General features: G+C 58.2%; 1 protein-coding gene across 1 annotated transcript in view; it reads right to left on the bottom strand.

Moving 5' to 3' along the window:
- Nucleotides 1-5,349: 5,349 nt before the first annotated feature.
- Nucleotides 5,350-14,474, bottom strand: part of KCNQ4 (potassium voltage-gated channel subfamily Q member 4) — a 79,492-nt gene continuing 70,367 nt past the window's right edge. The window contains exons 10-14 of the mRNA XM_084609719.1: nucleotides 13,607-13,824; nucleotides 12,978-13,080; nucleotides 10,268-10,399; nucleotides 8,135-8,267; nucleotides 5,350-7,586 (exon numbers count right to left, since the gene is read on the bottom strand). Coding sequence (XP_084465845.1) covers nucleotides 7,368-7,586; nucleotides 8,135-8,267; nucleotides 10,268-10,399; nucleotides 12,978-13,080; nucleotides 13,607-13,824 — 805 coding nt within the window. The 3' untranslated portion in view covers nucleotides 5,350-7,367. The remainder of the gene's footprint in view (nucleotides 7,587-8,134; nucleotides 8,268-10,267; nucleotides 10,400-12,977; nucleotides 13,081-13,606; nucleotides 13,825-14,474) is intronic.

Below are 14,474 nucleotides of genomic sequence, written 5' to 3'. Positions count from 1 at the left end.
CGGCGTTACTGGGTGTTGCATTGTGTAGCATTGTGTTGCGTTGCTCGGTGCGGCGTTACTGGGTGTTGCATTGTGTAGCATTGCGTTGCTCGGTGGGGTGTTGCTGGGTGTTGCATTGTGTAGCAGTGCGTTGCTCGGTGCGGCATTACTGGGTGTTGCATTGTGTAGCAGTGCGTTGCTCGGTGGGGCGTTGCTGGGTGTTGCATTGTGTAGCAGTGTGTTGCTCGGTGCGGTGTTACTGGGTGTTGCATTGTGTAGCAGTGCGTTGCTCGGTGGGGCGTTGCTGGGTGTTGCATTGTGTAGCAGTGCGTTGCTCGGTGCGGCGTTACTGGGTGTTGCATTGTGTAGCAGTGCGTTGCTCGGTGCGGCGTTACTGGGTGTTGCATTGTGTAGCATTGCGTTGCTCGGTGCGGCGTTACTGGGTGTTGCATTGTGTAGCATTGCGTTGCTCGGTGCGGCGTTACTGGGTGTTGCATTGTGTAGCATTGCGTTGCGTTGCTCGGTGCGGCGTTACTGGGTGTTGCATTGTGTAGCATTGCGTTGCTCGGTGCGGCGTTACTGGGTGTTGCATTGTGTAGCGTTGTGTTGCTCAGTGCGGTGTTGCTGGGTGTTGCATTGTGTAGCATTGCGTTGCGTTGCTCGGTGCGGTGTTGCTGGGTGTTGCATTGTGTAGCAGTGCGTTGCGTTGCTCGGTGCGGCGTTACTGGGTGTTGCATTGTGTAGCAGTGCGTTGCTCGGTGCGGCGTTACTGGGTGTTGCATTGTGTCGCTTTGCGTTGCTCAGTGCGGTGTTGCTGGGTGTTGCATTGTGTAGCGTTGCGTTGCTCGGTGCGGCGTTACTAGGTGTTGCATTGTGTAGCGTTGCGTTGCTCAGTGCGGCGTTACTGGGTGTTGCATTGTGTAGCGTTGCGTTGCTCAGTGCGGTGTTGCTGGGTGTTGCATTGTGTAGCAGTGCGTTGCGTTGCTTGGTGCGGTGTTGCTGGGTGTTGCATTGTGTAGCATTGCGTTGCTCAGTGCGGCGTTACTGGGTGTTGCATTGTGTAGCGTTGCGTTGCTCAGTGCGGTGTTGCTGGGTGTTGCATTGTGTAGCAGTGCGTTGCGTTGCTCGGTGCGGTGTTGCTGGGTGTTGCATTGTGTAGCATTGCGTTGCTCAGTACGGCGTTACTGGGTGTTGCATTGTGTAGCGTTGCGTTGCTCGGTGCGGCGTTACTGGGTGTTGCATTGTGTAGCGTTGCGTTACTCAGTGCGGTGTTGCTGGGTGTTGCATTGTGTAGCAGTGCGTTGCTCGGTGGGGTGTTGCATTGTGTAGCGTTGCGTTGCTCGGTGCGGCGTTACTGGGTGTTGCATTGTGTAGCGTTGCGTTGCTCGGTGCGGCGTTACTGGGTGTTGCATTGTGTAGCAGTGCGTTGCGTTGCTCGGTGCGGCGTTACTGGGTGTTGCATTGTGTAGCAGTGCGTTGCGTTGCTCGGTGCGGCGTTGCTGGGTGTTGCATTGTGTAGTGTTGCGTTGCTCGGTGCGGCGTTGCTGGGTGTTGCATTGTGTAGCGTTGCGTTGCTCGGTGCGGCGTTGCTGGGTGTTGCATTGTGTAGCAGTGCGTTGCGTTGCTCGGTGCGGCGTTACTGGGTGTTGCATTGTGTAGCGTTGCGTTGCTCGGTGCGGCGTTACTGGGTGTTGCATTGTGTAGCGTTGCGTTGCTCAGTGCGGCGTTACTGGGTGTTGCATTGTGTAGCAGTGCGTTGCGTTGCTCGGTGCGGCGTTGCTGGGTGTTGCATTGTGTAGCAGTGCGTTGCGTTGCTCGGTGCGGCGTTGCTGGGTGTTGCATTGTGTAGCAGTGCGTTGCGTTGCTCGGTGCGGCGTTGCTGGGTGTTGCATTGTGTAGCGTTGCGTTGCTCAGTGCGGCGTTACTAGGTGTTGCATTGTGTAGCGTTGCGTTGCTCGGTGCGGCGTTACTGGGTGTTGCATTGTGTAGCGTTGCGTTGCGTTGCTCAGTGCGGCGTTACTGGGTGTTGCATTGTGTAGCGTTGCGTTGCTCGGTGCGGCGTTGCTGGGTGTTGCATTGTGTAGCGTTGCGTTGCTCGGTGCGGCGTTGCTGGGTGTTGCATTGTGTAGCAGTGCGTTGCGTTGCTCGGTGCGGCGTTGCTGGGTGTTGCATTGTGTAGCAGTGCGTTGCGTTGCTGGGTGCGGCGTTGCTGGGTGTTGCGTTGTGTAGCAGTGCGTTGCGTTGCTCGGTGCGGCGTTGCTGGGTGTTGCATTGTGTAGCAGTGCGTTGCGTTGCTCGGTGCGGCGTTGCTGGGTGTTGCATTGTGTAGCAGTGCGTTGCGTTGCTGGGTGCGGCGTTGCTGGGTGTTGCGTTGTGTAGCAGTGCGTTGCGTTGCTCGGTGCGGCGTTGCTGGGTGTTGCATTGTGTAGCAGTGCGTTGCGTTGCTCGGTGCGGCGTTGCTGGGTGTTGCATTGTGTAGCGTTGCGTTGCGTTGCTGGGTGTTGCATGGGCCAACAGGGAGGTGCGAGGACGCGCGTTCCACCTGACCGTGCACTGCTCACTTGCATGGTGGAGCGTTGCACACGTGACCTTGTGACCTTGTGCAGGGCCGTCGGGCGGTGTTGTGCTCTGGGGGAAGCAGGTTGTGCAGGCTCCTGCTTCTTCCCTCACCCCAGTTCCCAAGTATCCTCCGCTCCCTCCCTGAACCATAGCCAGCGATTCGCACCCAGGCAGGCTCCAGGCAGGAGGCTGCATACCCCAGCCTGCAGCAGGCCCACGCTCTCCTCACTCTCCCAGCCGTCGCTGGCCGTTCCCCAAAGACCCGATGGGCAGATCGAACTTGCCAGCAGCCCGAGCAAAGGTGCCTCCCCCCGCCCCGGGGGGCACAGGCCAGCCTGGTACTTGTGCAACACCCTCTCCGGTGGGATGAGTGGCCCCGACCCCTGCTCAGCAGCGCCAGGCAAGCAGGGCATTATGTGCCAGGGCAAGCCAGAGAAGAGGTGGCGCTCGGGTGAGCCATCTACTTGAGACGCAGACGGCGCCCTCGGGCAGTCAAGGAATGCCAAGTGCCCAGGGACTGCAGCAGAGGATGCTGGGAAGGTGCGGATACCGGGATGGGGTGGGGAGAATTGGTCCAGGTGCCTTTGCACCTGGCCTCCTTGGTGGAGGGAGGCGGGGTTCACATTCTTGAGATTCCTCAGCCCAGCGCAGCTCCCTTGTGGCTAGTCGCTCACCCCGCTGCGAGCCCTGGGCTATGGGTCTGGAGCCCTCCATGGGCTGCACCAGGGGGACGTGCTTCTTTGCAACAGCCCCGGGCTTCTGGCAGGGCAGGGGCTTGTTAAACAAGATGGGGCTCCTCCGCCAGGTGCTGCTCCCCACCACAGAGCCAATGGTGTCCATGTCCCAATCCCAGGAATGGGGATTGTCCCCCCTGCGGGCGTGGCTGGCTCCGTGTCTCCTCCCCGTGCTAGAAATACCCTGATGGCGCGCCCGGCCGCCCCCCAGGTGCGTCACCCCAAGGGAGAAAGGGTGGCCTACCAGAGCAGGGAACGGAGAGACAGGACTTCATGCATCCGATGCAGTGGGCTGTAGCTCACGAAAGTTTATGGTCTAATAATTTTGTTCGTCTCTAAGGTGCCACAAGTCCTCCTGTTCTTTTTTCAGGACTTCTGGGCTCTGTTCTAGGGCTTTCTCGTGTGACTTTGGGTGAGTTACTCTCCATGCCTCTGTTTCCCCATCTGTAGCTCAGGGTCCTGCTGCCCCACAGGGGAGGGGGCTTGGGTGGTTAAATCAGCGTCGGCAAAGGGCTTTCAGCGCCCCAGGTGCAAGGGGCCGTTATCTAATAAATACAACGCTTACCGTGGTGACGGGGGCTGGGAGTAGCTCAAGACCGGGGGCCTGATTCTCTGGCGGTTCAGGCTACCTGTGACTTCCTTTGGGCTGAGTGACCAACACCCTGCGGGGGCGGGGTGGAGCTGGCCTGGGACCCCGCAATGTTGCCCTCTTCACTCTGTCCAAAAGCAGTATAGGGCCGCAGTGACTCTGCCGTGGGTCTGGGGCGCCACCTACTGGGGGCAACGAAGAAGCGACTGAGGGGAGTCCACCCCCGGCCCCTTCTGGCCCGGAGCACCCCTGTGGAGGGATTGAAGAGGAAGAAGGAGGCAGGCAAGCAGCTGTCTACGTAAAACTTTAATGAAACAAATAAGTTAATAAGTTAGTAAAGTGAGGTAACTATCTTCATCTCGGAAACAAGGGTCGCTGGGAAGCGCCTGGAGGGGTTTCCTACTTCTTCTCCTTTGGCCGAAGCCTTGACCCCCCCCGACCGCATCCCCACCCCGTACAGACACGAGACACGTCTGCCCAGGCAAGGGGGCCGGCGTGTGCCCTCCTACGCCGCAGCGCGATAGGCGCCGCGATCGGGGCAGGGGCACGGGGTGGAGGGTCTCGCTGCACAAGTCAGGAGACATGCTAGAGCATGCAAGCAGGTTGGGATGAGACCGGCTCTGGGCAGGGGTCTCCGTGGGGGCGGGCGGCATGCACTACCTAGGCACGAAATGCAAGTGGGACTCAGCTGAACGGGGAGGGAGCCCCCCATGCCTGAGCTCCGGTGCACGGCCCTGCAGCAGGCGTCTCTCCCACCCCGACGCCGGTAGATCCGGGGAGCTGGCTGGGAGCTGGAAGGTGTGGGGACAGGTTACTCTACTCACGTCCCCCGCCACCCTTTAGATACCCGCTGGGGCGGCGAAGGGAGAGGGAGGTCCTTTTGACCTGACCTACGCCCCCACCATTACAAGAGGGGCTGTGAAGGTCAGGGAGCCCCCAGGGGTGGTGAAAGGAGGCATTGGTGGGGCCAGGGTCCGGCGAGGCCCCCGCTCTGCCAGGGAATGGCACAGCAGCATGCCTGTGCAGGAGGGCGCATTCCAGAGCCAGGCTCTCAGCTGAAGCACTTGCAGGCTGGACAATTGCCCAGCCATTCCCAAGAGCCACCCCTTGTTCTGGCCTCCTTGCAGGCCAGAGCTGCCCCTTGGCAGCCTCTCGGGGAGGGGGGGAGAGGGAGGATGCAAACTCTTCATGTCGAAATTCAAGAGCTGCTCTTGGCCCCCACAGAAGGCTGGTGCCTGATGTAATTTAACTGCAGGGAGGGGAAGCGCTGCCCAGCTCTGCAGGGGTTTGCCTTGGACCGAGGGGCAGGGGGACAACGTGCACGGTGACCCTGGAAGACATTTAACTGCACAGGAGGGGTAACGCGCAGGCACGAGAAACGCATCCCACCTCTCCTTCCAGGCAGAGATCCTGTGTTATGGGAAGTCTATTACCCCCCCCCGCACCTCTCCGGCCTCCGCCCCAGCCCCAGCCACCCCCATGGGAGCACCAGCAGGTCTGGGAAACCGGTGGGGTTTGGACTGGGAAGAGGGCTCCAGGTTCAAAGCCAAATCAGTTCCTAGATGGATTTGATGACACTGAAATCTCCGGGCCAAAAAAATCCCTCTTATGCCAGAGCCTGTTCCTGCTGGATTTCAGTCACACCCCCACTAGAAAACAGGCCGGGGAAGGGGTTCTGACTCCAGGCCTGACCCAGTCAGCTCCAATGGATACTGAATATTCCTGACCACAGAGGATGTGCAAGGGAAATCAGGGCTCTTTCAGGAGCCAGAGTGGGGGCTAAGGCCCCCATCCAGTAGTGAACTCCTTTATGGAGCCCCTGGGGGACCAGGGACCAGGGTTTGAAATGAATGGGCTACCAATGGGGGACAGGGTGGAGGGTAGGATCTATGGGCAAAGCCCCAGCGTGCTGAGAGACACTTAAGCTGGTTGACTAAGGACAGCAGGTCCCCAAGTGAAGCCCCGTGCCCAGCTGATGGGTTAGGCTGTAGAAGGGGGCAGAGGAGAGAAGCGATCCAGTTGGGGAACCACCTCTGGGAAAACGAGGTCTGGAGATATTGGGTACCCTAAGCTACTGCTGCCTTCCGTGCCACAAGGAGACGTACGGAAGCCACAGTGGGCAAGGCGGGCTGCCTGAGCTGGGCAGACTAGACGTGGAGGGGGGAAAGAAGAGCTAACATGAAGCTACAGCATCCTTACCCTCCTCCTGGCTGTGCCGACACCCACCTATGCACCACCCCCCCCACCAACAGCCAGGTGCAATGGACCAGATCCAGGCCTGCTGTTAACTCCACAGACTCATGCAACAGGGCTGCATTTGGTCCAACGGGCCAGTTACCCCCTTTCAAGTCAAGGGCCTGATCCAAAGTCCATCCGAGTCTGTCCGCCAGGCTCCAAAGGAGCAGCGTTCGCCCCGTGAAACCCCACTGACTCGAGCAGCCCAGGATCCGGCCCCAGGGCGCAGGGCAAACACCTATTGCTTAGGCCGACGGGCTACTCGTCCGCCTCTCCTGTCGGGATCGAGGGTTGCATATTGAAACACTGCGGCATACACGCGGCCCTCCGTGCACGCACACTGCTCCACAGACGGTTCCACTGGGCTTACTGAGTTACCGTCATGGCTGCAGGAATCGGAGCCCCTGCTCGCTGGGAGATAGGAAACCCGGGAGGGAGGCAAAACTTGGCCATTCCCCAGCGATTTCCTCGGTCCAGAAGAAAGCACATTCAATCGAGTCACAATGCCCCTTGTGTAGCACTGGATGGTAAAGGGTTACAAAGCCTTGCATAGCTGTTAGTAAGCACCCTGCTCCGGCTCCCGGGAGGGGCAACGGCGTAGACCCTCAGGGATGCCGCGTACGTTGGTGAAGAGGTCAGAACTGCCAACCTTGGAGTTGAGACGCTCTCGGTCATTCCATACCCTGTGTCAAAGCTCATTCCAAGGACGGTTCCCGGAGAGGCGCCCAGAAAAAAGACCGAGTGACAAGGCGCACTGGCCCGTTGCATCCCTGGCCAACTCGCCCTCCCGCTGCACTGGGGCGGCACCACCCCAACCAGGGATGTGCCGGGAGAGGGGGATTTCCTCTGCAGAAAAGACAGCCTGCAGAGGACAAAGTCTAGAGAGGCTGATCCTATAAATAAAAGAGCTTCTTAGATACCAGGCGTTCTCTCGTTGGTTTTGTAGGTTTAATGCTTTAAGAAACTCTCTCTCGGCTGCATCCCCCGGGGTCCCAGCCCCAGCTGGCTCCCTGGTGCTGAATACTAGTTGCTTAATAATTCCGGCTTGTGCACGGTCAGAAGGAAGACTTGTTCAAGTAAAATCAAGGTGAGGCTCATAGTGCATCAGGACAGGTTAGATGAGGCCCCGTGGTCCCCAGCCCAGAACCTGGCTGGGTTCACGGCTTGGTCTTCTTGCCTGCTAGCTATCAGTGTGTCTGTCTACAAGAATGTTCACCACCAGGCTCAGGACCGGTCCCCCAGCTCTGCCCCACTTGTGCTGGGAACCCCTCTCAGTCCATGTTGGTGCTGGCCGACCTGGAGATGTTTAAGGTCTGCGCGGACACTGAGATGTCCTCGTGCTCTACGGGGCTGTGGTAGTCGGAGGTGATGTCCGGGTCAAAGCTGGGGATCTGCGTGGCGGCCAGGGTAAAGGAGTTCATGGAGCCTTTCCGCAGGCACTGGGAATAGAGGCCCAGTAACAAGTCCAGCTTGTGCTCTATGGATTGTACCTGGAGGGGACGGGGAAGAAGAGGAGGGGGATTGAGCCAGGCCTGATATAATTGGAATGGCGATTCAGCGTGTGGGGAAGCAGGGGCTCCCCAGATTAAGGGGGGACCAGGTTGCATGGTGGAGCAGAAGAGAGGGCGGGAGGGTGCAGTAGTTTTTCACTTCTAGCCAGTTGGGTCCAAATCCTGGTCAAGTCACATGTGAAAGAATTTTACTAACATGATGAACTGAACTCCCAGTCCTCTCCTTTGTCCATTAGACCCCACTCACCTCCCGGAGGTGGGAATAGAACCCAGGAGTTCAGGCTCCCAGCTCCCCTCTCTAACCTCTAGACTGCTAAAGAAAAAGAAAAAGAAAGTAACATGGCCTATGGTCTATCTTCTCTTTACAAATCAACTGTAACAACCCCAGGACGTGGATGGTCGGACAGGCAGCCAGCTGGTTTCTCTCCGGCTGACACACACACATACGGGCATGGCAAGCGTAGGGGCCGGGCCGCATGTTCGGGAGCATGCACGGTGCTGCACGTGCCCCCCGACCTCAGCCTTACTTGTTTCTCCACTTTGACCACTCGGCCCATCATGCTAAGCTCGTCCACCAGGTCGACCTCCAGGGACTTTTCTCCCTTCTCCCGGGTCTTCTTATCGACCGCAATGGCTCCCCTTCCCACGATCTGGTCCACGCTATGGGTGAGAAGACAGGACGAGGGGGAAAGCGGGAGCTCAGAATGAAAGGGGCCTTATTGCCAGAGAGAATCAGGCTCGGAGAAGGAAGACCCAGAAATCAACGGGAGTTCGGCCGGTAGGTACCTTGGAGGGTCTGGGCTGCCTGGCCTCCTACTCCCTGTCACTACAGGTTGCGGGGGGACGCACCTTTTCAGCCCGAGGGCCAAACGAATAATTTCAAGCCATTTAAGGGGCCACCACCTCTCTGTTTTAGGGTTTTATCCTGCTGCCCATCACCACAGCATCTGGGTACCTTCCTTGCAAAATCAATAGCAATAGTGGGATCCCTGGAGTCTCTGGCACGTCTCCCTTTTTGGGGTCAAAATTCTGCTTAAAGCAAAGGGTTTGGTTTTGATTTTATCCTTTTTTGGGGGTAGGGGTAGTTGGGGTTTTAGAGGTAGAAGGGGTATCAGTGTAGGGTGGCAGAAGGGGGGGGTCAGGGTAGGGGCTCAGTGTGGAAGGGGAGGCCAGTATTGGGTTTTGGTGTCAGTGTTTAGGGGTACAGGGGGGTTTCAATGTCAGGGTTTAGGGGTGTATATGTTGGGGTTTAGGGATGCAAAGGGGTCAATGTCTGGGTTTAGGGGGTCAATGTCTGGGTTTAGGGGAGAAGGGGGTCACAGTCAGGGTTTATGGGGTCGGTGTCAGGGTTTAGGGATGTCTGCACTGGGGTTTATGATAGAAGGGGGTCAATGTCAGGGTTTAGGGGGTCAGTGTTGGAGTTTAGGGGTACAAGGGAGGGGTCAATGTTTGGGTTTAGGAGTGTCTGCCTTGGGGTTTAGGGTAGAAGAGGTCAGTGTTAGGGTTTAGGGGTGTCTATGTTGGGGTTTAGGGGTACAAGGGGGGTGTCAATCTTTGGGTTTAGGGGTGTCTGCGTTGGGGGTCTAGGGTAGAAAGGGGGTCAGTGTCTGGGTTTAGGGATGTCTGCACTGGGGTTTAGGGGTTCAAGAGGTCACTGTCAGGGTTCAGGGGTACAAGGGGGGTCAGTGTCTGGGTTTAGGGGTGTCTGTGTTGGGGTTTAGGGATACAGGGGGGAGCAATGTCGGAAGCACAATTCTTATTGTACAAGCCGCACTTTCGCTTACCCACTTCTAAGCCCAATGAGAACGACTCCCCTTCACCCTGTCGCCCTCCCCTGCGATTTTCTGGGCTTGCCCGTCCCCCACCCACTTGCTATCTCCTGCTGGACCCAAGGCGTTGCCTGCCTCACCGGGCTGGCTGGGTTCGTCCCTGCAAGATGGCACCCATTCCGTCTGGGCGGCCCCAAAGCGAACCGCGCCGGCAAGAGGCATTTTCCGTTCGGACTCAAACACCAAGTGTTCTCCTGAACTCAGTCACCTCGGGATACACCCTTGTGCTCGGGATACTCTCAGAGAAGGGCACGCGATGCGAATCTGACCCTTGTCCAGCTGTCGTTGGCTCCCCGGATGGGCCACCTCCTCCGGGAAAGCACTGACCCTTCTCGGCCTTCAGTGGGGTTCGGGCGCGTCGCGTCTCAAAGCGCCAGCCTCTGCTGGTTACGCTAAAGGGTGAAGGCCCAGATTTTTAATGGTGTTTCGGCTCTGCTGTGCCCGGCACTGTGATGCCGAAGTTACTTAGGCACCCAAGCCTCACTTTCAAAATGATTTAGGGACCAAGGCACCTCAATCCCATGGGCTGTCAATGGGATCTTGGCTCCTACCTGCCTACGTCACAATGCACATACCTTTCAACGGCTGCGCCTAAGGGCTAAATCCAAAGTTCACTGACAGCCAGCGGCCTTTGGGCCAGGCTGGGAGCAGAGTCAAACCTCTTCTCTGCACCTGCCCTGCCCTGGGTGCGTGGCAGGGTCACAGAGTCACTCGCCCAGCGTGCGTGACGTCAGCTATTGAATTATGCGGCTCCGCGTCCCGCCTTGCCAGGGGCTGCGGAAGCAGCTATGGGACAGGCCCCTGTGGGCTGGGCAGCGGGAGCCAGCTCACCGTGACTGGAGGCTCTTGATGCGGCCCAGCATGTCGAGGTGGCCGGCTGAGTACTGCTCGATGACGTCCTTGACGTCGTAGGGCCGCAGGGTCTCCTTGAACTTCCTCTTCGCAACCAGGAACTTCAGGATCCTGCCGGGACACAAGGGGTTGCCTGAGAGAGGGGTGGGGTGGGGACGGGTCTGAGCAACAGACTTGACGCGGGTCATGGCCCAGCTATCTCAGAGGCCCTAGGACCCACCAGGACAGCTGAGGTCAAACAAGGCCCCAGCGCCCTCTTTAAGCCATGGTCCCCAGAGATGGGACAGTGGAACTCCCCACCACTGGAAGTCTGGATGACTCCAGGGTTTACCATCTTCAGTGTAAGAGCGACCTCTTGGCACAAGGGCTTTCCCCTTGGAGACCATGACCACAGAATGGTCTGTCATCTCTTCCAGCTCTCTCAGGGTGCAAGTTACACTCTTTGAAGTGACACGATTGCACCCCTGACGCCCAGAGGTGCAGTGTGCGGCTAGCCGTGTCTGTCCCAGCTGCACTCTTTTCAGAGCCTGGGAACAAACAGGCACACTGCAAGTGTTGGGAGAGAAGGGGAGACGATCTCTCTGGGCTTTGCAAGATGTTGAGAGCAGTTACCGGATCTTGGCACCCTGGGCCGCTCTTCTCTTGCCGTGGGAAATAACCTGCCTGCCTGTTTTCCATGACAGTGAAACCTGCTCTGGGAAGGAAGCAGAGGAGAAGAGAATAACCCAGCCTCTAACTGGCTCCCTGAACCCTGGCTCGTCAGTCACCGGCTCCTTGTCAAACGACTAGCCGCAATGCTGCTAACGCAGCGGAGGGAGAGATGCTGGCGGAGAGGGCTCATTAGCAGGGCTGTGATGGAGAATTTCATAACTCCGCAGACGGAAGGATGGGGTGGGGGAGCATCTCTTGTGCAAACAGGCATCGTGAGCTAGCACAAGCCACTTGGGAACCTCGGGCTTGCGCTCTTCCAGCTTGTGTTAAGTGGCTTCAATTAGCTGGCGATGTTAGATATGCATACGCTGCAGGATCAAAGGCCGGCGCTGCAGGAAGGCATGCATACGCTGCTGGACTGGCCAGGGCTAGGACATGTCACAGCATGGAGGAGAGCCTGCTGCTAACTCGGGAAAAGGGAGAAGGCCAGGGTAAGATTTCTCCAAAGCTGCCCCCCGTTCAGTGCCAGCAAACTGCATGCACAAGAACTGTCAGCCGGCAGGTAAGTGTCCGGTCTGTGGGTGCAAAGAACTATTGCAATGGTCAGGTCACAGCAGCTGGTCTTGAAAAATGCAGAGAGAATTGCACCCGCAACTGTTCGCATCCATGATAGAACCCAGGAGTCCTGACTCCCAGCCTCCTCCCCGCTCTAACCCTAGACCTCACTCTCCTTCCAGAGTTGGCAATAGAATCCAGGTGCCCAGCCCTCTGCTCCCATCATTAAGGATGTGTTCTGGGCTCACAGCATCTACTTCACTCCTGTTAATGCCCCACGTCACCTCCCCGTTAGAGAGCCAATGTGTTGTATGGGGGGGGGTATTTCCACATATCTTCCCCCACCCTTTCTCCCAGTCTCCCCCACCATGCTACAACAGCATTGCTACAGCCTCGGTGCCTCAACCCAGCCAGAAGAGGTGGCTAGAGATCGCAAGGTCCCTGTTCCAGCGGCATGGCCATTAACAATGGCTCTATTCAGGGCGGCCTCTTCAGATGGGTGGGGAGCGGCCAGGGAGGCCTGGCTTGTGTCTGCAGTACGGCACGTGCATGTGGGTTTTAAGACCAGAAAAAGAATTAACCCAGGCACATAAAAGCAGGAAAGCTTCTGCAACCAAACCAGCGTCTCCACCCACCCTGCTCCCCGTCCGCCTGCTCCTTTCGATCCTGGGTGCTGCAGAGCTCAGCTCCCCGGGCTCAGGTGGCTACGCTGAAGCCAGAACGCGCCTGCTTAGCAGAGCCAGTCATTTGTGTCAGGGTCCCTTATCGGGGAACAAACCTGTTGGCAAATCAATGAAACAGAAAGAGGGGGCGAGACTGGCCAGCCCTCGGCATGCACGGCTCTGGCACGCAGGTGCAGGGAGTTCCAAGGATGGCAAGAGCCCACCTTGACAAGAACCTCAGCCTGCCCCTCCCCGCCAGACCCTGGACCCTCTGAGGCTTGGAAGGAGCAACAGTCAGGCTGGCACGGAGACAAGGGGAAATGCCATTTGCTGTTGGCACACACTGGATACGTGAAAAAGAACGCCACCCTGGCTCAAAATTCCCAGCATCTGGCTCAAAAGGGGCCTAGGATGGAGCGCGAAGAGCTGGATGCTGCCGAGGGCTGGTGCATGAACTGTGGAACAGGCCACTCTATCGTTTGAGGGTTTCAGGGCAAATTGTTAGCACGGCCTCAGAGGCTGGGCACAGAGCTCGCCTGCTCTCCTCCCGTCACCCTCCCCACTCGCTGGCTACCCTGACCAGCCCGAGACCTATGGAGGTTAACAGCCAGACAGGCATGAGTTCTCCTGCCGCGGCAGCCAAAACCCTAATGAAGAATCTCCGAGAGCCCACCCAGGGGCAGCTGCCTGGGAGAGGCCCCAACCCAAACCTCCCGCAGGATGGAGGTGGCCAATGATTGCCAGGCCTGCTCCCTGCCACAGGCTGAGAACTGGTACCGGTGGGCGGGTGGGCGCAGGGATGGCTGGCGAGCTGGACTCACCTGACAGCCCGAATGAGCGTTTTCACAGCTGGCATGATGTCCTCGAAGGTCAAGTCACACTGGTAGCCCTTCTCCTCGGTGCTCTCCTCCACCAGGCCGTCAACTGAGGACAGAAAACAGGGACTTCCCATAAAGGGCTGGGGTTGCTTCCCCCTTCCCAATTCAGGTGTGTTTCACGGGGTGCAAATCTCCCTTAGAGCAATCTTCACCCCAGTCCTCTCTCCGCCCATGCACGGGTCTGGGTTCAAGGTCTCCTTTGGTTCACCATGAATAACACGGGTTCTACGTGGTTCAGCCGCGGGTCCTGTGGCATTTACCACCAGGCTCCTCTCTAGCGCCTCCCAACCGATGACCTTCCAGCATGTCAGCGTCTTCACAGGCTCCCCATCCCCCTCTTGGGTAGGCCCATCCCCAAGCCACAGAGGGGGAAACTGAGGCATAGAGTGGCAGGTGACTTTCCTTGCACAGCGAGTCAGTGGCCAAGAAGCCTGGCGTCCTGGCTGCCACTCCTGCGCACTAGCTCCACAACTGCCCATGGAGGGCAGTGGGGGGTCCATTCTGAAGGGCAACTCACATTCGAAAGACTTGGGTGCAAAACAGAAATGGGGGGCGGGGGAAATGGGACTTACCCTCCACTGGTGGCCGAGGTTTGAGCCTCAGCGATGCCCGGAACCTGGTGCGGTCATTGAAGCTCCAGCTCTTCTGCACCTTGGTGGGGCTGGAGGCCTCCTGCACGTTCTCGGTGCTGGGGGAGCGGCGCATGGGCGGGGCCAGGTGCTGCTTTCCCCGGCTGCCCTGCCTCTGTGAGTTGTTCAGGCGGATGCGGTCCTTGATGCCCATTTTGTTGCTGCGGAGTGGCGGGGAGGAAGGACAGCCGGCATTAGCCTGGGGAGGGGGAGCTGCCGCCGGGCACCTGGAGGGGCACATGCAGCTTCTTCCTACTGGATCGGGCCAGACCCCGAGCTCCTTGCTCTGGCCCTCTCCAGTAAAGCCACGTGGAGTTTGCCCAAGGGAAGAGCTCAGGCTTTGCCCTGGTGTTGGGGGCTCGTGAATGGGGCTCGCCTGAAGCTGGCCCCGGCCACAACGGCACCACGAGCGCCTTGCACAAGTGAGAATCCCTGGATCCAAAGAGCCTGGAGTTGGGCAGGGAAGTCAGATCCTTGTTGCAAACTTTGTAGCTAGGGTGCAGACTCCAGTGGCTGGTGCAACGTGTGTGTGCGTGTGTGATTCAGGAAAACACTTCAGCAAGCGCTTAAGTCCTGTTGACTTTAATGGGCTAAAAGCCCCGTCCTTCAGTGCTGCTCTGGGTAAGGGCCCTTTGTGAATGCAGATGGTTTATGGTGCGAAAAGCCCAGCGCCTGTATGCGCTGAACGGAAGGAATGATTGCCCCGATTATCTAACAGGGGACGGGCGTCTGGGTATTTTAGTTGAAACATTTTTTTGGCAGCAAAGAGAGCACCAATGGGGAGGGGACACAGGATGGGGTGGAGGGTGGA

Source organism: Lepidochelys olivacea (genome assembly GCF_965140295.1).
Source record: "Lepidochelys olivacea isolate rLepOli2 genome assembly, chromosome: 19".
Classification (NCBI taxonomy): domain Eukaryota; kingdom Metazoa; phylum Chordata; order Testudines; family Cheloniidae; genus Lepidochelys; species Lepidochelys olivacea.
The sequence above is the reverse complement of the archived record's forward strand: the minus strand, read 5'-3'. Positions and strand labels throughout refer to the sequence as shown.